This window comes from Aedes aegypti, chromosome 3, assembly GCF_002204515.2.
Source record: "Aedes aegypti strain LVP_AGWG chromosome 3, AaegL5.0 Primary Assembly, whole genome shotgun sequence".
In the NCBI taxonomy this organism is placed as follows: Eukaryota; Metazoa; Arthropoda; class Insecta; order Diptera; family Culicidae; genus Aedes; species Aedes aegypti.
Genome location: NC_035109.1, coordinates 123,712,219 through 123,736,187, shown reverse-complemented (window position 1 = coordinate 123,736,187; position 23,969 = coordinate 123,712,219). Strand labels below are relative to the sequence as shown.

Here is a 23,969-nt window from a genome sequence, read left to right as displayed (position 1 = left end):
CTACAATGTGTGCCGAAGAAAAATGACTGAATTTTTATTTTCAAAAGAATATACAGTCGCCTCTCCACATCTCGATATCGAAGGGACTATCGAGATAGGGAGAGATCGAGACATAGAACAATTTTTTAACGAATACTAGATTGAAAATCACCCCGTCGCCAGGAAAATCAAAAACAAACAGATATCATTTCATCTTCGCAAATTGTTTTGAATCTCTAAAATCTAGTCTAGTAACCTTTGATAATAGGCATATCGACATACGGAGAGAAAATTGGGAACGAAAGTCACATCGAGATATGGAGATATCGAGATAAGGAGGATATCGAGATATGGAGAGTAAAAATGTATTCAGAGTGAAGGGACCGAAAAAATCATCGACATAGGGAGAGATATCGAGATGTGGAGAGTCGACTGTATCTCAAAAATTAAAAAAACACACATCGCTGAAAATTTGACAGTAAACGTAAAATTTTCTGAACTTTCAAAAAATAAATGAGAACAGCAATAGCCTCTTTTGTCCCGTGGCCTTCAAAACACAAAAAACGGAAATTTTTGATTTTTCTCATGTAAAAAAAAATGTTTGTGAAATTTTATATATTTCTTGAAAAGTCAAAATCTTTAACTTTCATTCCATTCAAGAAAATTGAGAATTGGTCAAACAGTTTTAAAGTTATAATAAGAAAAATGGCAGAATCATCGCTATTTTTTGGTCACCCTATTTCGGAAATGATCACCCCAAACCAAATATCCTAAAACATGTGTATCCTTATTGCGGATAAGGAACAAAACAGCAAATTTTCACGGAATTCGGTGACCCACTAGATCGGTTTTTCATAGAGTGGCTGCATTCATGCACGCAACTAGAGGCAGTAAGATTTCAATACAATTCTGCATGATTCTAATACAGAAAATGTATTAGATCCTTCAATATACAGAATTTGTAATGGTCGATAATAGGTTGGCTGCGTCATGACTCTCATGGCTGCGTAATGAGTTTGAACTAATACAAAAAGATTTTCCCGTCGTGGTAGGGAATCGAACCGGGAGTCTAAGCCTTAACACCAATCAAATGACGCGCGCCTGCCAACTCGGCTATAACAGTCGCTGTATGAAAACTTGTTCGAAGACAATTATAAATAACACCCAGCTGCTGTTGGCGAAACCGGAGAGTACAAGTAAGTACAATCAGGTCTCCTATCAGACACACAGTTGAGGAGCGTAATAATTATCCGCAGAATATCTGATCTTTGTTAAAAGATAGACCAGTGCTGTCTTCGGCGATGTCTTAGTAGGCAGTACGACCTACCTTGAAGAGTTGAGGATCATCCTTTTAGCTGAGACCTTGGCCAGTAAGAGCGCTTTTTCTAACTAGATTAATATGAACCTTCTCCATCCATTCTTTGTGACGTGACATCCTAACTGTGACAGACCCTGCTTCTCAGCTTAGTGGTATTTTGAGCACTTCCACAGTTATTAACTAAGAGCTGTCCTTGCCATTCGACTATTTTTGTATGTCAATATCGGTGATATTTACTCAAATATTCTATGCCTTTGCAAATCGAAACAATTCCAACCCTCGACCGGTGGGATTCCAACCCACGGCCCTCAACTTGGTCTTGCTGAATAACGGGGCCTATACCGCTACGACTATCTGGGCTACCACAAATATGTTACATATGATTTCCTTCGGATATCCCCATAAATTTCGTAATACAATGTTGACGATTTTCTAACCAAATTACAAAAAATAAAATTTTCCTTGTTGAAAGACGGATAACATAGTGACAGCTCTTTATCACCACAAATTTGAGTGGTTTTGGTTCATCGTGCAAAGTTTGTTTACAAATTAAGATATATCGGTACAAATCATGGCTGATTAGCACATATTTAAAAATTTGTTCGTGTGGGACAAGAAGACCACCTGAGTTAAATGCAACAAATTGGTAATCTATATATATTATTATTTCCTTATCAAAAATGTACATTCTAGAGTAGTAACATTGTAGTTGAACGGAAATTTCACGAAAATATTTCATTTTCATTCCATTTGGCTTTAATAATAATAGTAAAATTGTTCAGAATTTTTTTTTGAATACACTAGATTATTTGTTTTAATTATTGGAAAACATTGATTTAATGCAATATTAGACAAGAAACTTGGACTCTTTTCCCTTAAGATGTACTACTTTTATATATGCAAAGCTGTATGTCAGAAGAAATAAAAAAAAATATTTACAAATATATCGAACAATCGTAAATCATTAATATTGTGTGGGTTTTAAATGAAAGTCAAACCGTATTTTCCAATCATACGGTCTCATAAAATTTCGCAAAACATTCGCATTGGCATTTTTTTTTGTAGTTAATATTTTAAGCGGAGAATTTACACAAATTCAATTAAAGCTTATATTTCATCTATCCGGGATTAAACATTAGAAAATTGATCCGTGCGAAAATATAGGTGGCACGCTTGCCCCATGTCCCCCTAGGTTGTTTGAACGTATAGTTTGCAGTTGTAAATACATATCTTTGGTCATCGCGAAGGCAAACTCAATGATCGGCTTTTTGTGTCGCAACACTACGGAATTCGTGGACCCCCGGACATCGTACTGCATACCGATTTCACAACCCTGTTAACAGATGTTACAGATTATTCAACGATATGTATGACGCCTTTGATTTTAACATTACTAGGACTAGTTTTTGAAAATAGGTTTAAAAACTTTCAAGCAGTTTGTGTGACTTTGTCGAAAGTGTGGAATAAATAAATAAATCAATTAAATTAACAAATGTTTTCAGTTGGCATATTTTCCTGACAAATGGGAAAATGTCAAGGTTGTTGGGTCGATGTACCGATAGCCGCATAGCTAAGAACAAAAATTCGTATAAAATCGAAGAATAACGCTAGCGTCATTCTATTTACATCATCTGAAAGCTTTTTATCTTGGTTTTGTGGGAAAAATATAAAAACTACGAAAACTCAAATGTATGTATTTATTATCGCGTGTGCCACTATAGGAATACAAGTTCCTATAGTAGCACTATTTCTTAATTCTGTTCCTGCTAGTAGCACTAGCATCACGGCGTTGGCAAAATACTTATCAAAACCTTTTTTTTTCAAAGCTTTTATATTTTTCCTACAAATTTCACAACAATTCATCAATTATTTCGTATAATAAAAAAATAGTTTATCTCAGTAGTGCTACTATAGGAACAATAGGTTTATTATAGGCGCAAGGGAGCTCAAATTTTAAGAAAAACTAATTATTTCGATCATTTTTTGAGCAAAGTCATGCTGTGTATCAATGATACTTAGATAAATAGCTCCTGACCTTCATGTCAAAAAATGTTTTGAAAAATATATATAGCAAAACAGCGTAAAAAAGCCATAAAAGCGACTATAGCGGACTGTCCACTAAGGGAACACCGACCCTACCAATTTTTAAGCCGGACAAAAGTCCTGCAGGAGCTTTTAGCTATCGTCAAACCAGTTTGATTTGGCTTTCCTATGTCAGTAAACTTTTTGAAAAGGTCATTTTGAACAAAATGACGGTCCACATCAATGAAAAATCATGTTTTTTACCAATGAACAGTTTGGATTCCGACATGGACATTCGACCACTCACCAACTTTTACGTGTAACAAATTCGATTAGTTCCAAAAATTTGAAGGCTATTCTACTGGTCTTGCTCTTCTAAACATGAAAAAACCATTCGACAGAATTTTGCATGAAGGCTTGATTGTAAAACTAAAAAACTTCAATTTTTCCAAAATACATTGTTAGAATAATCCAAAGTCATCTGTCAAATCGTACATTCAGATTAATTATCTGAACTTCAAGTCTGAAAGACTCCCTGTAAGAGCTGGTGTTCCTCAGCATTTTAAAACCAATATTATACAATATTTTCACAACTGACTTACCTGATTCATCTCAGGAATGTCAAAAACTTTATTTGGGGACGACACAGGCCTCTCCGCCAAAGGACAAAGCTTGCGTGTCATCTGTAGAAGATTGCTACAAAGTTTGGGTATGTTTCCTTCATACTTGCAAAAATGGAAAATTTCTTCTAATGCTTCTGAAACTCAGTTTATAATATGCCCACATAAACCAAAAGCTCTTTATTTTAAACCTTCATGTAAACATGTTGTCATGATAAGAGGGGATCAAATAAATTGGTTAGGTACCGTAATCCGGGGGCAAATTGATCACTGGGGTGAATTTGATCAGGTTGGTACCCAAAAACATTTCCTCCCAAGGATGTTGAAGATTTCGTTTGCACCACAGACATTCCATGTTTTCTAGTGTATAGATGTCTAATGATGATTTTGAATTATTTCATTTTTATTACGGTCAGTTTTGCACAGAAATATTCACAGTTTCTGAATTTGTAAGTAATACAGTTGGAAATGTCTGTGCCAAATAATCCACTGGTGCAATGCCTACATGTTAACTTTGAGTGTTTAAAATGATGTGTAAGCTTAAGTATCAACTACTGAACTTATTTTTGATATCATACAGCGTAGCAAGTAAAGTTTTTTGCCCATAAAACCGTTTAAACTCGAATAATGTGCTAATTTCAATGGAAATTGCCTACATTTAGGCGTATTAGTAAGATTTTCAAAGTTTAATTTTGCAATAAACAGATGAAATACTTGAGTTATAAGAATTTTGACATCATTTCCAGATTCAGGAGACCCAAATTTAGTAGACAGGGAAATTTTTATTTCTAACATCTACTTTGTTATATGGTGATCAATTTCGCCCCAATGTGTCATTTTATTTTTTTGATATTACAACTATTTTTATGATATGTTAAATATTATTTCATGCAAAATCAATTTCATAAACTGAGAAAGATCAATGGAGTACTGGTTTTGTCGAACTCTATTTGACAATATTTGAATTCTGAAGGATAACACAACAATAAGTTGTAAAATAGTGATCAATTTGCCCCCGGTTTACGGTATGTAGGGCTCATGCTAGATGAAAAAATATCTTTCAAACAAGTAGTAAGTATTGTTTTCTGAGGAACAAAATGTTTTTTTTTTCTATTATGCGTTGAAGTAACCGAACATTAATTTAATACTGTTTGTATAGCGAACCCCGCTACTTTGCAGACGACGACATGCCTCGTAAACTCAACAAAAACATTGTGCACGTAACACATTTTGCAAGAATTCAACGTCGCGTAAACGTCTTTAATTATTGAAGTATGCTGAATCGACGAAACATACGTTTACACACTTAATTTCTTGTGATATTCTCACCATGGTCGCTGGTAGCAAGGTAGGAACTAAGCTTTCTATGCAACCAGCATGTGGCAATATGAAACCACCAACCACCGGGAAATGATGGGAAGTTGATTACTGTTTACCTCCGTTTATCAGGAGACTATGCAACAGTATGTTCGTACTGGAAGCTGTTTGAGGTGAGGTTGCATCACATGAATATGATGTAAATACCGCATAACGGCTACTGTAACGGATCCTTCCATTGGACTGTAAGTAAACAAGTTTTCAACGTCGAAGTTTCTGAACAAATTAATTACTCTGCTTGTGAAGGTATTCAGTTTGCTACAGTTTGCTGCTTTTGAAGTGAAATCATTTCTGAAAAAGGAGTAAACAATATATGTGATTTAGATGTGTAAAAATGGGTTTCAGGACATTTCCCAGAGAATCAAAGCTCAGAACGACATTCTCCTAAAATGACACTCCTTAGAATTCCCTAAGGATCAGAATGCACCATTGGCCAGAGTAGGACATTCCCCAGAAAACCATTCTCCAGAATGGGACAATCCCCAGAAACGTTGTTTATACATTTTCAAATAGCAGAAAAAAACAGTTGTATTTATTGATAAATGTCATTAAACTATAAAAGTGTGTATCGAAAAGTATTTATAAAATATTTCTTTCGAGAATTTCGCATAGAAATTTTAATGTAATCAGCTCCTATTTGTTGGAAATTCAACAAAATCAGATGATTTCTCAACAAAATGATTCATCTCTATTTTTTTTAATGAAACCTCATATGAAGTTACGGCTAATTTCAGCAAATTATAGTACAATTGTATGAATAATTATTGTCCCTTTAAACAAAATACAATTTAAAAAGTTTAGACATAACGAATATTACTTCTACACAAAAGGGGTTTAGATTGACCAAAATACCCCAATGTATCTAAGTATCTGGAAATTTGAGTCATCAATTTCACATGACAAATTTTGATATCATTCTTTACGCATGTCTCGTCTCAGTTTCGATGTATTCCCATCACCAACCTCGTTTGAAGTCCACCATCATAGCGCAAGAGTGGATTGGAAGTTTCCAATAAATGTGACAACTTTGATGCTTTCGTTGAAACTGGTAGCAGCAATGACTGAAAGTTCAACAATCTCGCGACTTTCATCCCATTTCAAATGAGACCAATTTGGTGTGACAGTTTTGAGAATCACGTCAATTCGATTGGAAGACGGGAGGATGTCGCCACCTTGGAGTTGACGTAGCAAAAAATATCTCACAACGGGTGGTGACAGATTGTGAATGGAAACTTTCAACCGGGGACCCGGAGTCAAAGTTTTGTGGAAATTTTTTATTTCCAACTAAAGGATATTTTCACGGAATTGGAGACCGTTCTAAAAATAAGAACAAGAATGGAAGGTTACCTTTGGTATAGGCAAGCAATTCAACGTGAGCTAGACAGCGGGAAACTTTTCCATAAGCCTAGTGCAATTTAAAATTTTGTTGCGTTATTTTGGCTTCTTATAGAATTGTGGCATGCAGGGGCGACAAAAAAAACATGCTTATTATACTCATCAACTGAGCTATTATGAGTAATTAAGAAACAACGACTCAATCCTGCAAAAATCTGTTTCTCGAGTACACTGAAACTCGCAATTAAAAAAGAAGTGCTTTTGGTTTACGTGGAAATATTATAAGTTGAGTTTTGTAAAAGTTAGGAGAAATTTTCTATTTTTGCAGATCTGAAGGAAAAATATCCAAACTTTTTTGCAATCCACTACAAATGACACGCAGGTCTCGTCCTTTGGTGGAGAGGCCTGTGTCATCAGCAAACAAAAATTTTTGACATCCCTGAGGTAAGTCAGGTAAGTCATATGTGAAAATATTGCATAATATTGGCCCTAAAATGCTGCCGTGAGCCACATCAGCTCTTACCGGAAGTCTTTCAGACTTGAAGTTCTGTTAATTAACCTGAAGTGTACGATTTGACAGATAACTTTGGATTATTCTAAAAATGTATGTTGGAAAATTATTTTATTTATGTTTAGATCAAGCTTTCATGACAAACACTGTTGAATGCTTTTTCTGTGTCTAGAAGAGCAAGACCAGTAGAATAACCTCCAGATTTGTTGGAACGAACGTTACTGTTTCACGTAAAAGTTGATGAGTGGTCGAATGTCCATGTCGGAGTCCAAACTGTCCATTGGCAAAAATTGAATTTTCGATACTCTATAGTGGATCATCATTCTGTTCAAAATAACCTTTTCAAAAAGTTTACTGATGGAGGAAATGGAGCTGGAAGCTTTTGCTGGATTTTTGTTCGGTTTTAAAATTGGTACAATTGGAGGAAAATATGCCAAATGAAAATATTTGTTATAAATAACGCAATTCCCTGGAAATTTAAAATAAGCAATAGTTCTCACTTCTTCCAAATAAGTCTCCCAGGAATTTTTAAAACGTTCTCTTGATTGACAATGTTTTCGAAGTCCTGAGACTCTTGATTTTCAATTGGACTATAGAGCCCTAAATTGAAATTATGCGCGCTTTCAAACTGTATAGCAAGTGTTTGAGCTTTTTCGCAATTAGTTAGTAATGGGTCACTGCACAAGAATCATCGTCTCTCTTTTACTCTTACATAAAACTTGTTAACAACAAGGCCAGTAAACGTCAAAATCACATACAAATTTAAAACAATGCAGAGCCCTATTATTTGTTTTCATCTTTCAATGCTAGTATTGGCTTCTGAGGTTTTTTTTCAAAATTTTAGATAATTTAAAAAAAAAGCTCACAGCCAGGGTCCAATTGAGAAATTTTATTTTCAATTTTTTTGTTTTTTATTGAGAAAATCGTTTTTTTTCATATTCTTTCCGCAGATAATGCCATATTCATTTTGCGTCTCCTCACGTTTTAAAGACTGATGAGAAGTTTAAGATCATCGTCTGTTATCACGGATTCAAGTTTGACTTCACATTTGGATATTGCAATGTCTTTTGCTTCAACAACGGAATTTGTAAAAGTTTCGAGAGCATTGTCAAGTTTTGTTTGCAAAGAAATGTTAACATCCAGATTACTATCAATGTATGTTTCATATGTTTTCCAATCGGCTCGGAAATAAACAAAGGTGAAGCTGATCGGTTTGAGAATCGCTTCATGGGATATATTTGAAATGTAACAAGGACACGTTCAGATTCAAATTCAGCCAGTTGGCTATAAAATATGCTAGAGTATTCATAAACTAAATCAACCGCAGAAGGATTTCTAGAAAAGGAAACAAAAAACACATCGAGAAATATCCTGAAGAGCACTCACCAAATGAAATTCTACCATTGAAATTACTTTGCGAATTATTCCACAAGCGAGGTTTTTCATTAAAGTCACATATGAAAAAAAATGACTTATTGCGAGTCAATTTCCGCAAGTCATTCTAAAGCAAATTATCTTGCTGCCTAGTGCATTGAAAAGGCAAATATGCAGCTATGAAAGTATAATTTTTGCAATTTCTCATCGTAATAGTCTGTCATGAAACGGCCTACTCTCCTGTACTGAAGTATGCAGCAACTTTCTCATTACGCAACTGGTTTGAGTTGCTTAATGAATCATTACAATTATTTTTTTCAGAAATTGTAAAATAATGGTGAATGCATTCTGATATAATTTCTGATACCCTTAAGTGGTCTAAATCGCAAAAAAATGTTGTACGTAACTCGTTGCAGAACTCGATTTTTACAGCACTCGGCAAGCCTCGTAGGATAGAAAGACCAAGGAACTGGAATATATCTACGAGATGGCAAGGATCAACGGATACAAGGAAAGGACGATAAAGGCCATCATCGACAAAAGTGAAAGACAGCAAATTCGGAATGCTTTGACGACACTTACACCTATCACCGAACCCATGAAGAGGGTCTTCATCCCATACGACGTACGCATCAGCAAACAACTTCGCCCAAAGCTAAGGAATTTCGGAATCGATTTGGTATTTTCCAGCAGAGACAACCAACTTAAGACTTCGTTAGGCTCTACCAAGTGATGTAATTATGTGTAGTATGAATGGTATTACTCTCGTTCGTGAAATTAGTGCTAGTAATGGTACTTTAAAATTAAAAAGTATGTTTATTTAATCAAAATTTAATGAAAAATATGTATACATTAGTTTACACTGATTCGAACAACAAAAATAAACATTATAACTGAAAGAATTTGGAGAAAATTCATTCATTTTTACACATAGGTTATACAGAAATATTGTAGGATTATTCCTAACGATGTTTTCGAAAAATACTCGAAGTTTGAGAATATTAGTTGCATATATTCTTGAATAACAAATTGAAATCTTTTTATTATATTTATGAATATGTTTGTATAATCTGTCTAGAATAATTTATATGCTCAAATAAGATACGATAATATGCATTCTATTGGAGATTTGATTCATTTTGCTCTTTTGCAACTCAGCTTAGATAAACCAGGGAAAGTTTCGTGTGAGTATAATTTCAAAAATTTAAAATAAATTTAGATGGATTAATTTAAATTCTCTATGGTCAATATGACAAATTTAAGCTGGGAATGCAATAAAATAAAGGTAAAAAACATTTGCAGATATTTAAACTTATTAAAATTCTCGTAAGCAGTCTGCCAATAAGTGATAATAATACTTGATTCAATTACACCACCCCATTTTAAAGAGGGGGTAAGTGTACCATGTAGAATATATCTGTATTTATTTATAAAAATCACATACTTTTCATTGTGATTCATTCAATTAGAACTGAAATGCTCACCATGTGTCGAAAAAACTAATAGAATTCGATTTTAGACAGAGAAACAATGGATTTTTGATTGATGGAAAACAATTTCATAATTAATTAATTTTTGCAGCTAACAAGTTTGCTTGAGCTTTAGCGCATTTCTTCGAATGACATTTGGTCGAATGACATTTGGTCGAAAGTACATTTGGTCGAAAGCACATTTGGTCGAATGGACATTTGGTCGAATGGCTTTAGAACATCTATTTTGGAGGAATAATGTATAGTTGAATGGAAATTTGTTTGAAAGTTATTTTGAAATGATTTATTGTACGATCACTTGGTAAAATTGGTTATTGTTTGTTTGTATTCTTTTGAATAACCTGAATCATAAACTGCTGTGGAAAAAAATGAGACATTCTATGCTGTTTTAATTTAAAATTCTATACATCTTATCATTAGTCATTTGAAATTATGCCAAATTCTAGGATTTCAATTTCAAATAATCTTTTCAGTAGTTTTTTATTGTACATTGACTGCAATGCTAAGCTCTAGTGAAACTTTTTTTTTGAATATCACCATTCTTTGAAAAACTGCGCAACAAGTTATTTTGTTACTCAACGATGTGAACATAATGTTTTCTTTATTTTTTTATTCTTTGGAAATGTTATCATTCTTCGTAATGAAGCTCAGCTCATCTGAGAAAGCATTCGAAGAGAGTGCTCGGGATTTTCTTTAAATTCCAGGTCTTACAGCTCACGGACGTGAGTAAGATTTTTGAATGTGGAAATCAGAATCAAAGCGACAGTAAAAATTTGCTTTAAGGAAAGCTTTTACGTCGAAGTGAATGTTAGGTATCGGTATCTCTACTTATGGCCAATTGGATCATTTATCGCATAATCTCCCAAGCAACACACCTTGTCACTACAAAATCACAGCATCTTTTATGTAATAAATGTTAAGAAAAATGACAAGCTTATGCAACGAAATATTTACCAGCTATGTAACGAAAAAAGCTCAGGAGGTGGAGCCAATATGCAACATGTAAAGCCAGTTGTATCAAGTCGCTTTTATGTCCTAATTGCCCAAACAGGTACTACTGTGTAACAGAACGAGCACATAATAAGTTGCCTAATGTCGAACAAAATGTTGCCAAAATACATGCCGTTCATAAATATTATTTGTTTTGATTACAGAATAGTTGCGAGGCAAATCGAAATTATGATGGAAAATGGAAAGAGTAGGAAGCAAAAATAACGAAATCATGTTATTAATACTCTGTATGTTTACTAATGCATTACCGCAAATTTCAATGCAAATCAAATTCTACCGTGAACATTCTAGTGATACTTTTGAATTAACGCGCTTTGTATAAACGAATCATTTCTTGCATAATTTTCAAAATATAGATATGATATATATACACGAGATTGTCCGAATTTATTCCAATATATGGGATATGTTGAATTTATTTTAATTTATTCGTTCAGACTTTATTGGCGTAACAAAATAAACGAGATAATTTTACATTAATTTAAACCTACGGCTGTGTATAAAATTGCCAAATTTAAAAAAATATCGAAACATTGCTTTGTGGTGGAAAGTCATCCACCATTTCACATGCACTACAATCTAAAAAGTTTGGACCTAGATGCCAATATTTCAATACTGTTCGAATTGCAAATTCCGAAATCAGTGTCTGTTAATATTTTGTTTATGTGTATGTTTGATGTATATAAACATTCTTCGTCAAAAAATGGGATTGAAAACCTACATTGAAAGTAATGCAAATATAAGTACATTGAGAATATGGTATACTGAAATTCATTACCAGCAGTGTGAAAAAATCAATCAAATTTCTGTCCTGTTTCATATCAGTCACTCGTAACCGATAGTTATTGTTTGACTCTTACTAAATTTCATTGGAATCGTTTATGATGTTTTGACTTAATTTATTCCGCACTGAAACTAGTCACATCTAAACAAAAATGATACACTGCAACCACAAGATAACTGTTCTGCTACAGTAGAGTAGTATCAAACCGTCGTCATGCACGATGGGATAAAAATTTAAAAAGTGTCCAAGATCACGATTTATCGTTTATTGTGCTTTGATTTTTTTAATTTCAAAATTTATCAACACTTATTGGGGTTGATAAATATATTTTTAGGATTCCTTCAACATTCTGTTTATAAACTGGTTGCAAGGTAATTTTAATAGTCTTTGTAGAGGATTGCTGTAACTCAGCTGCCACTTTCTCAATTGATTGTTAGGTGGGTTAAAACCGTACAGCTGGTGTTTGTTTTCATTGATCTGGAAAACTGGTGAAAAGTGTTTCTTAAATTGTAAAATGAATATAGCGGGAGTGTGTGCCTAATTAGATGAAGTATTTGAAATGATTTGAAGACGTGTGAAAAATAATTTCTACCATTACGATCTGTGTTGACCGCATCAGAGTATCGATCGGGATAATTAAACTGCTCACAAAAACAATTCGCATAAAATCTTTAAGTGAAACGAATTCAAAGTGATCAACATATTTCATGGATTGTTATTAGGTGTTAACGATTATATATGATGAATATAAACATGGAAATTGAGTGCTGAAAGTAATATGCAGTTTAATTTGTGATAGAATCTTTATGCCCGCAGATTGAAATGTATGTATTAACTGGCACGCTACTCTGTTTTTAGAAAGATTTTTCAGATCAGTATCATCCATTTCTTCTGTAGCGCTATGTAGTAATAGGTTTGCCCAAATATTGCTTACAAAACATACTGAATGACACAAAATGTGTTTACCCATTATTGAATTTGGTCGCGATACAACTACTCTGCAATAATTGATTTTCTTGTTACAGTATTATCCACACAGCAACATAAAATATCACTGCATTCCTACAATATTGCAAAATGGTCATTTTGAGACGCCTCTATCACTCACATTTACTAAGGTTTGATCATAACCACAGTAATAACTGTTTTGTAACGAAACAAAATATAACAAGTGTCTCTGTAACTTGAGTGTAATTTTTATGTGACTTTTTTATTTTTTCTAATATGATGGACAAGTCGCAAGTGGGGATTTTTTTTATTATCGGACAATTTGGGCCGGAGGTTCTCCGATTTGCATGAAATTTTCACCAGAGGTAGAGCTCGTGGATACATGACCAAAAGTGAAATTCAAAAAATTCACTATAATGGCCTATTTTCCCGGAAAACTCTAGATGAATTTTCACGATTTCTCTTTATACCTCAAACTTTGAAAATTTATATCTCCTGAACTATGCATCGTAGAACAAAAAATTTTTAGTGAAATCGAAAGGAAATTTTCTCAGCAATCTATTAAAAATATAAAAAGAAAAACATTTCTCGGAAAATTTTTCACCATGGAGAAAATTGTCGGAAAAAATGCGAAAAAACTATCGTCTGTATCATGAAAAAATTTCAAAAAAATATTTTTTGTTTCATCAATCCATACTCTAACTTTCGTCCATAGACGCCAAAGTGGTATCTTTTACCGTTTAGGCGACAGAACTGAAAAACCGATGACCACCCGCACGCTTCCCATAGAAAAATGTGTTCTATTGTGGGCCTCATAACCGTGAGCTAACGGCGGCAGTAATTTACTAGCATTGTAGGGGGAGATCCCCCAGTACCGGACAGCACCCAATACCGGACAAAGTCGAAAAATTGAGAAATCATGATCCAATCAAGATGGTGTATTAGTAGAAAAGGAAGCTATTTTGGAGACTAATGTTTGCGTAGAAAAACACATCCTTGAAATATGCATGTCTTTTTATAAAAGTAGAAAAGTTTGAAAATCTTTAAAAAATTGACGTGTCGCCTTAATTTTGAGCCTATTTAGTAATTATTTTGAATATGAAAAAATACTTTAGATCACGCAAGCATGTTCGAACATAATCCTAATTTGATAGTATGAATGTATTTTGTACCATAATTGAACTAAATATGGACAAATTACGATTTTGGTTAAGCACCTCCTGTCCCCCAGTTTCGGACAGCTTGATTTGTTATATGATATCTTTGTAATTTTTGGACCAGTGTCTCAAAATACATCCATTTTTAATGGATTCCGTCGATCATGGTATCAAACATGCGATGAAAGTAAGAAGAATGAATATTCATAACAACATCGTAAAATGTGATATTTTCCATCATATATGAAAGAGGTTTTTGATGGACATCTTGCGAACTAAGGAAAACTAAAATTGTTCTTGTAAATGTTGCAAATGCATTGAATTGGCAATTATATACTATTCCCATAGTAAACACATTCAATGATGTTAAAATTTACAGAATTCAAGGCATTTTCAGATCGTGTCCGGTATTGGGTGCCACCTTTCAATATCGATCATTTTGGTACTAAAATACATCATCAAAATGCAATGTCAAAATTCATATTTATATTTTCAAATTTATTTTTGTACACTATGAAAATGATGATATTTATCACAAATGGGTAACACGAGCACATAAAACCAACATTTTTCAAATTATGAATTTAGTGGCTTAAGTGTCCGGTACTGGGGGATCTCCCCCTAAGTGTAACGCAGTAAACCATCCTTTCCTTTCCAGTCAGAAGAAGCTTTTCGTCAATCGGAGCACTCTCCTTTGGTCTGTTGGGTGTTTTGTATGTCCTGTATTCGTAACCTTTACTATTGAGGCCAACAGTCTTCAATTGAAAACGATCCTAACATTTAATAATATAGGTAATAGGAACTGACCCTCAGCAAGCATGGGAAAATTCACTCACTCACCCGAACGCCACCGATGAAAAATAGCAACAAATCTGCTGCTATCGAACATTCAGTGATAGCTGAACCGTCCTAGGCGGAGTGTAGCATGAAAGCGTCGAAACCGAAGAGAAGTGAATACCAATACACTTGTATCTGCGTGGCACGAGTTAATGCACTTAGCATCCATTCGCCGAATGCATTGAACTGACTGAGAGGATTCCTACTCACTGAATCATTCCGTGGTGTGGACTGCCAGTCAGTGAACGCTCATTAGCACTCAAACCCGAATGCCATTCGAACGGAATCAGAATGTAAACAATCATTCCTGGACAAACATTTCAAAAGGGCACATCGACATTGGTAAACATTGGCTTTGCAAGCCGCTGTTGAACCCAAATCAACTCTATCACGCTCACCAATACCACTATCAGGAAGAGCTAACACCAATCTTTCTGATAGTGGGCTAAAAAGGGCGACTGATCAGATGCCGTTTTTTGTTTCGCTTAGTGCTCGCCGAAGAAGCAGAATGGGCACTGGAAATTGAAACGTTCGGCTTGGTTAGCTCCCGACTGTGCGTGGAAGCGAGTGTGGGAAATACAATAACTGAATGAGTGTTTCCCATGCTTGACCCTCAGTATCATATAGTTGCCAAACAAAAAGGATATTTATGCATACATAAAGTGCTATTTGTAATTTTCTTGCTTTTTTTCAAATTTTGTTCAATTTATCAAATAATTATTATCAGCTAATTAATTAAAAGCGCTCGAATAAATTTTCAGTTTTGTTTTCTATACAAAGTAATATATTTGATATAAATTCTGATTGTTACTTGGAAGAATATAGTATAGTATTTGCATGTATATAATATCAATCAACTGTATAACACTCAGGGACGCTATCTATTGTTCCATCGATGGCTGCTGTGGAATATTCCACTGCCAGTCAGCGTGCAGCCTCTATAGTTGCCACCAACCCAACAGCGCGCCAAACTGTATTGAGAAGCGTACGCGCGTAATGAATAATTATTGTATGTTTTGTCTGGCCGTATCGTGCGCCTATATAAGGCGCACCCATTGAACTTGTAAGAATGTAGTTTCTTTCGTTTCTCCACCGAATAGGCATGCTGCCTCTCAGTGGTAATAATAAATCTGTTAAAGTGAAGCCGTTCGCTTGATTTGCCGTCCGTTGTATCGTAAAAGACACAACGTAGGAAAGACGTCCTGGCCGGAACAACATATTAACAATATATTCATAAGTTTTCAAAGAAAGTGAATCTTGAGATTTGATCCTTCAAACGTTACCAAAATGATTGATTGTAACAAGAACTTCCCGTGCGGCTTTCATAGAGGCTGTTAGCTTTAATACTAAATAACGTTGCTGATGAAGGGCATACAAAACACCCAATTGACCAATAGAGAGTGGTCCGATTGACGAAAAGCTTCTTCTGACTAGAGAGGAAAGGATGGTTTACTGTGTTACACTTACAATGCGTGTAAATTACTGCCGCCGTTAGCGCACGGTTATGAGGCCCACAATAGAACACATTTTCCTATGGGAAGCGTGCGGGTGGTCATCGGTTTTTCAGTTCTGTCGCCTAAACGGTAAAAGATACCACTTTGGCGTCTATGGACGAAAGTTAGAGTATGGATTGATGAAACAAAAAATATTTTTTTGAAAATTTTTCATGATACAGACGATAGTTTTTCGCATTTTTTCCGACAATTTTCTCCATGGTGAAAAATTTTCCAAGAAATGTTTTTCTTTTTATATTTTTAATAGATTTCTAAGAGAATTTCCTTTCGATTTCACTAAAAAACTTTTGTTCTACGATGCATAGTTCAGGAGATATGAATTTTCAAAGTTTGAGGTATATAGAGAAATCGTGAAAATTCATCTAGAGTTTTCCGGGAAAATAGGCCACTATAATTTTTTTGAATTTCACTTTTGGTCATGTATCCACGAGGTCTACCTCTGGTGAAAATTTCATGCAAAGCGGAGAACCTCCGGCCCAAACCTGTCCGATAATTTAAAAAAATGGTCCGATTGACGAAAAGCTTCTTCTGGCTGGAAAGGAAAGGATGGTTTACTGTGTTACACTTACAATGCGTGTAAATTACTGCCGCCGTTAGCGCACGGTTATGAGGCCCACAATAGAACACATTTTCCTATGGGAAGCGTGCGGGTGGTCATCGGTTTTTCAGTTCTGTCGCCTAAACGGTAAAAGATACCACTTTGGCGTCTATGGACGAAAGTTAGAGTATGGATTGATGAAACAAAAAATATTTTTTTGAAAATTTTTCATGATACAGACGATAGTTTTTTTGCTATTTTTCCGACAATTTTCTCCATGGTGAAAAATTTTCCGAGAAATGTTTTTCTTTTTTTTTTTTTTAATAGATTGCTGAGAAAATTTTCTTTCGATTTCACTAAAAAACTTTTGTTCTACGATGCATAGTTCAGGAGATATGAATTTTCAAAGTTTGAGGTATATAGAAAAATCGTGAAAATTCATCTAGAGTTTTCCGGAAAAATAGGCCACTATAATTTTTTTTAATTTCACTTTTGGTCATATATCCACGAGCTCTACCTCTGGTAAAAATTTCATGCAAATCGGAGAACCTCCGGCCCAAACCTGTCCGATAATTTAAAAAAATGCCCTACTATCCTTTCCACGAAATGTCGGTTCGACGAAATATCATATGCTTTCTGTTGCAACTAAACCTTTTCGACCAAATGTCCATTCGACGAAATGTCCGTTCGACCAAATGTCATAGATTCACGTCATTCGACCAAACGTCATTCGACGAAATGTAATTCGACCAAATGTCATAGATTCTTTGCTTGTGTCAGTGTACGTGTAGAACCAGTTTTGCAATAGTATCTGTGTGAGAATATAACCTAAAACGAAGCAATGGTGTGAAAACATTCAACTTTTTCGAGTATTTATGCTTAATATTGACGAATGATCCACTTACCCCACTGGTACACTTCCCCCACTGTACCTTATTTCAATTGGGATCGATGGCTAGCAGATCCTGGGGCCTTCCTTAGCCGAGTGGTAAGAGTCCGCAAAGCCATGCTGAAGGTGTCTGGGTTCGATTCCCGGTCGGTCCAGAATCTTTTCGTAATGGAAATTTCCTTGCCTTCCCTGGGCATATATTATAATATATAAACCTTTCACACGATAAACGAATGCGAAAATGGCGAATCTATTACATTTGGTCGAATTACATTTGGTCGAATGACATTTAGTCGAATGACGTTTGGTCGAAAGTACATTTGGTCGAACGGACATTTCGTCGAATGGACATTTGGTCGAAAAGGTTTAGTTGCAACAGAAAGCATATGATACTTGGTCAAACTGACATTTCATGGGAAAAATTGTGCTTGAATCTAAATACTATGGAAACAAAGTTTTACGTTTAGTCTACCGTCGAGATTAGCATTTTTTCGCTTAAATAAGAAATTGAAAAAGTATCAGCCATTTTACCTACGATCTATATGCGATTAGAAAAATTTTGATATTCAGTTTGATGGACGCTCTTCCAACGTATAAATCTACCTCTTGCGTGTTTGATGTTTCATGCTGCTTTCTTGTCCAGGTTTGTTCTGAGATTCAAGATAAGCTGATCTTAAATGGAAACAAGCCAACTTTTGTCACCTCAACTGATCTTTCCTTACCCGGTACAAAGAATCAGCACTTTTTTCACTTTTAAATAATCCAAATCTTCTACTGCAAGCTCTGTTATTCACTCGAGGTCATCAACTTTGTCAGCAAAACCATATATTTGCTTGAGGATCGTTATTAAGCTGGAAGTCACAATAAGCTAATTGACCATAGGTAGAGTTACCGACACCTAACATTCACTTCGCCATAAAGGTTTTCTTCAAAGTAAGTTTTTCCTGCCGTATTCATTCTGATTTCCGCATTCAAAAATCTTACCCACGTCCATTGAGCTGCAAGACCCGGAATGCAAAGAAAGATCCCGTGCTCTCTTTCCGAATGCTTCCGTCAGATGAGCTGATCTTCATTACGAAGAACGATGATGTTTTAAAAGAATAATAGATGAAGGAAATATTATGTTCACATCATTGAGTAATAAAATAACTTGTTGAGCAGTTTTTAAGAGAATGATGATATTTTAGAAGAAAAATAAATTCACTAGAGCTCAGTATTTCTGTTAATGACAAAAACTGTTAAATAGTTCATTTGGATAACCATTAAAATTTTTGATTTTGGCATAACTTCAAATTACAAATAAAAAGGTGCATCGAATTTGAAAATAAGACTACAGCAAATGTCCCATTTCTTATTCAACAAAAGTTAATGATTCAGATTATTCAAAAAAATACGTTATCTTATCAATTTTGCAAAACAAATATCAATTTTACCAAATGATCTTCCAATGAACCCTTTTCAAAATAAGCTTTCATCCAAACTTCCGTTCAACTAAACATCATTCGACGAAAATAAGTGTTCTAAAGACATTCGACCAAATGTCCATTCGACTAAATGTCCTTTCGACCAAATGTACTTTCGACCAAATGTCATTCGACCAAACGTCATTCGACCAAATGTCATTCGACGAAATGTCCTAAAGCCGAAAATGGCAACATTGGAACTGAAAGCTCTCAGTTAATAACTGCGGAAGTGCTCATAAGAACACTAAGCTGAGAAGCAACCTCTGTCCTAGTAAGGACGTTAATGCCAAGAAGAAGAAGAAATTTATAATTCTAATAAATTTTCACATATTGTAGAACCAATTGCTTATGATGAAACATATCCTCCGCCTTATGTTCTCCTGGAATTGTCGCCTAATAAATAACAATGTGCAAAACCAACGAGCAAGCTCATGGAGGATCAAATCCTCGTCGGAAATACATACACACTTGAGATTAGGCTATCTTCTACAGCTACAGCAAATCAACAAATATCCCCGGATATGTGAACAACAAATATTCCAAGATATGAGAAAACTCTCGCTGCGTAAACAGATCCGACTTGTTTATGTACCATTTAGTCGTGCAAGCCATTTTCCATTTTATGCCGCGACTGAGCATGACATCCAAAATTTCCCTCCAAAACCGCACACGATATGCAAATTTAAACAAAATACCACACATTCCCTTTCCCCGCACAAAGCGTTTCGAATTTATATCGCTGTCGTCTCGGTTTATGTTACATTCGCACACCATTTTACTGAATCTAGATTTTCTCGCTCTTTTTTCTCCTTTCCAGATGGCTGCCGGGAAGCCGTGAAGCTGAACCAATTGAATCTGATAGACTACCCGTCGTCGTGGATTTCTTCTGAGTTCGCGAGAAAAAGTGCCGGAAAATGCCGAAGTGTGCGCGCGCGAAAAGCTTGAAGTGTTTCGAATTTAACACGATTGATACGCATTCTGTGCAGTAAACGGGCACATTGTGGGTTGGTTCGAATGCAAATCCAATTGAAATTTGCTTATTGTTTTGCACTTAAATGTAATTTTCATGATAAGTACAGAAATGCTATAGTTTTCAAATTGCAAATCGTTGCAAACAGTATTATACTTTCTTTGGTAAAGATTTGCAAAATGAAAATGGCTACGTTATTTTTGTACCTTCATTCACAATAGCTCCTCCAGCGTAGCAAAGTTTTTTATATTAAATATTAAGGTGAACCTAAATTACCTTCCACAACAGCCGAAAATCAATAATCTATTTAAATTTTGCGAAGTTATCACAATTTGCATTTTGGATCAATATGACCTTAAGACACAGAAAGCATAATTTTTTTTTTCGGGACAGACTGAAGGTTAAGTGTTGTGTAGTACCTTGAAAAATGCTAATCGCTACAACACTCAATTACTTGTTCGGTTGAAGATTGTAAATCAACTTGGAAGCAATTCATGCTGCAGATATTGCAACTCTCAAGTGCCGAAAAAAATCTAAACAATGGCGAACAGACACCAGCTAAAGGGCATCATCATATCATTATTACTGTCGGTATTCCCTTGGCAAGCAGCAATATTCCACTTGTGCGCGGGTCGTAAAAGTATCGCAATCAGTTGAACCGACCCAACGAGAGCCCCGTCCTCGATTACGCTTTTCCACATGAGGCGCCCGAATCGAGGCGCCACCCGCCGAAAAGCTTTGCTGAGCTTTGCAGTTTCGCTCGTCGTCGTCGTCGTCGCCCTCAGCCATATTTTACAGCCAATTGAGGCACGTGTTTTGCCCTTGTCAACCAACGACATCAACAGCAGCAGCAGCGGGAGTGTTTTCCCATCGACCGAAGATTTTCGCGAGAAAAACAGCACGGCGATGGAAAGGGGTGGTGGAAAACAACAGGATCAACCGCGACGCCATATTTTGGTAGTGGTTCAACGGTCCCTGTCGAGTGTCGGCGTCGCTGTCCTGGAGCGGGAATTCCACGAATTCGTCAAATTGTTTGTCCTCGAGCAGGACGAGCAGCACGATGATGATGGAGGGCTTCGGCAGCGGATTCAGTTCCGCCGATGGCGAGGTGAGTTGACCAGGTCCTATCTGCCATCCCATAACTCGGTGTAATTTAATTTTACCTGCAATCAACGTGAAGTGGATATTCCTCGCTGAACTTTATTTTGTGATGTGCTGGGTCAGAGAGTGGCTCCTCTAGTTATTGCTGTGAGGATTTTAAAATCAAATGTGAAATGCGGAATAGAAGATATAAGATAGAAGATAGAAGATAGAAGATAGAAGATAGAAGATAGAAGATAGAAGATAGAAGATAGAAGATAGAAGATAGAAGATAGAAGATAGAAGATAGAAGATAGAAGATAGAAGATAGAAGATAGAAGATAGAAGATAGAAGATAGAAGATAGAAGATAGAAGATAGAAGATAGAAGATAGAAGATAGAAGATAGAAGATAGAAGATAGAAGATAGAAGATAGAAGATAGAAGATAGAAGATAGAAGATAGAAGATAGAAGATAGAAGATAGAAGATAGAAGATAGAAGATAGAAGATAGAAGATAGAAGATAGAAGATAGAAGATAGAAGATAGAAGATAGAAGATAGAAGATAGAAGATAGAAGATAGAAGATAGAAGATAGAAGATAGAAGATAGAAGATAGAAGATAGAAGATAGAAGATAGAAGATAGAAGATAGAAGATAGAAGATAGAAGATAGAAGATAGAAGATAGAAGATAGAAGATAGAAGATAGAAGATAGAAGATAGAAGATAGAAGATAGAAGATAGAAGATAGAAGATAGAAGATAGAAGATAGAAGATAGAAGATAGAAGATAGAAGATAGAAGATAGAAGATAGAAGATAGAAGATAGAAGATAGAAGATAGAAGATAGAAGATAGAAGATAGAAGATAGAAGATAGAAGATAGAAGATAGAAGATAGAAGATAGAAGATAGAAGATAGAAGATAGAAGATAGAAGATAGAAGATAGAGAAAAGATAGAAGATAGAAGATAGAAGATAGAAGATAGAAGATAGAAGATAGAAGATAGAAGATAGAAGATAGAAGATAGAAGATAGAAGATAGAAGATAGAAGATAGAAGATAGAAGATAGAAGATAGAAGATAGAAGATAGAAGATAGAAGATAGAAGATAGAAGATAGAAGAGATAGAAGATAGAAGATAGAAGATAGAAGATAGAAGATAGAAGATAGAAGATAGAAGATAGAAGATAGAAGATAGAAGATAGAAGATAGAAGATAGAAGATAGAAATAGAAGATAGAAGATAGAAGATAGAAGATAGAAGATAGAAGATAGAAGATAGAAGATAGAAGATAGAAGATAGAAGATAGAAGATAGAAGATAGAAGATAGAAGATAGAAGATAGAAGATAGAAGATAGAAGATAGAAGATAGAAGATAGAAGATAGAAGATAGAAGATAGAAGATAGAAGATAGAAGATAGAAGATAGAAGATAGAAGATAGAAGATAGAAGATAGAAGATAGAAGATAGAAGATAGAAGATAGAAGATAGAAGATAGAAGATAGAAGATAGAAGATAGAAGATAGAAGATAGAAGATAGAAGATAGAAGATAGAAGATAGAAGATAGAAGATAGAAGATAGAAGATAGAAGATAGAAGATAGAAGATAGAAGATAGAAGATAGAAGATAGAAGATAGAAGATAGAAGATAGAAGATAGAAGATAGAAGATAGAAGATAGAAGATAGAAGATAGAAGATAGAAGATAGAAGATAGAAGATAGAAGATAGAAGATAGAAGATAGAAGATAGAAGATAGAAGAGAAGATAGAAGATAGAAGATAGAAGATAGAAGATAGAAGATTAGAAGATAGAAGATAGAAGATAGAAGATAGAAGATAGAAGATAGAAGATAGACAAGAGATAGAAGATAGAAGTAGAAGATAGAAGATAGAAGATAGAAGATAGAAGATAGAAGATAGAAGATAGAAGATAGAAGATAAGAAGGATAGAAGATAGAAGATAGAAGATAGAAGATAGAAGATAGAAGATAGAGATAGAGATAGAAGATAGAGATAGAAGATAGAAGATAGAAGATAGAGATAGAAGATAGAAGATAGAAGATAGAAGATAGAAGATAGAAGATAGAAGATATATGGTTGAACTACAAGGTAAATAATGTTATTTTGCTGGCTTCAATCAAGCGCTAACCTAATCCACGCCGCAAAAAATACTTCATACATCTTTCCCGTTTACTCGGAATACCCTTTCCTGTAGCTTACCTTTTCCGCAACACCCAATTTTCGTGCTCACTAATGATTAATTCTGCGTTTCAATTTTCCACAGATTTGGCCAGCTTCGAGCGATGGTTGTCCGATCCATCGAACTCCGTAGTGCTGTACGTGTCCGGGGAAGACCAGGATGACCAAACACCAAATGGATACTGTGACGGCCTGTCGGCTCAACTTTCATCCACCTTTGGCAAGCCGGTTCTGTTTTGGCCATGTCCTCGCATGCAGGTAAGTTTTGGAGCATTAACATTGATCTGCGATTCACTGTAAATTTGTTTTCGTGAGTTCGTAAAAAATCTGATCTACTTGGGAACGGATCTGGTGTAGTGGTTAGAACACACGCCTCTCACGCCGAGGACCTGGGATCGAATCCCATCCCCGAGATAGTCACTAAAAAGTGACGACTTCCTTCGGAAGGGAAGTAAAGCCGTTGGTCCCGAGATGAACTAGCCCAGGGCTAAAAATCTCGTTAATAAAGAAAAAAAAAAAAAAAAAATCTGATCTACATGTAACTGTGAAAATG

General features: G+C 35.1%; 1 protein-coding gene across 2 annotated transcripts in view; it reads left to right on the top strand.

Annotated features, from left to right (window-relative positions):
- The window catches only part of LOC5577087, a 392,448-nt gene that overhangs the window by 118,108 nt on the left and 250,371 nt on the right, over positions 1-23,969 (top strand). The window contains exons 2-4 of one of the 2 annotated variants that reach the window (XM_021851308.1): positions 19,985-20,171; positions 20,426-21,245; positions 23,502-23,674. In XM_021851308.1, the coding sequence (XP_021707000.1) occupies positions 20,837-21,245; positions 23,502-23,674 (582 nt within the window). In that variant the 5' untranslated portion in view covers positions 19,985-20,171; positions 20,426-20,836. Of the gene's footprint in view, positions 1-19,984; positions 21,246-23,501; positions 23,675-23,969 lie in introns of both variants that reach the window. The other variant, XM_021851307.1, reaches the window with a different exon arrangement.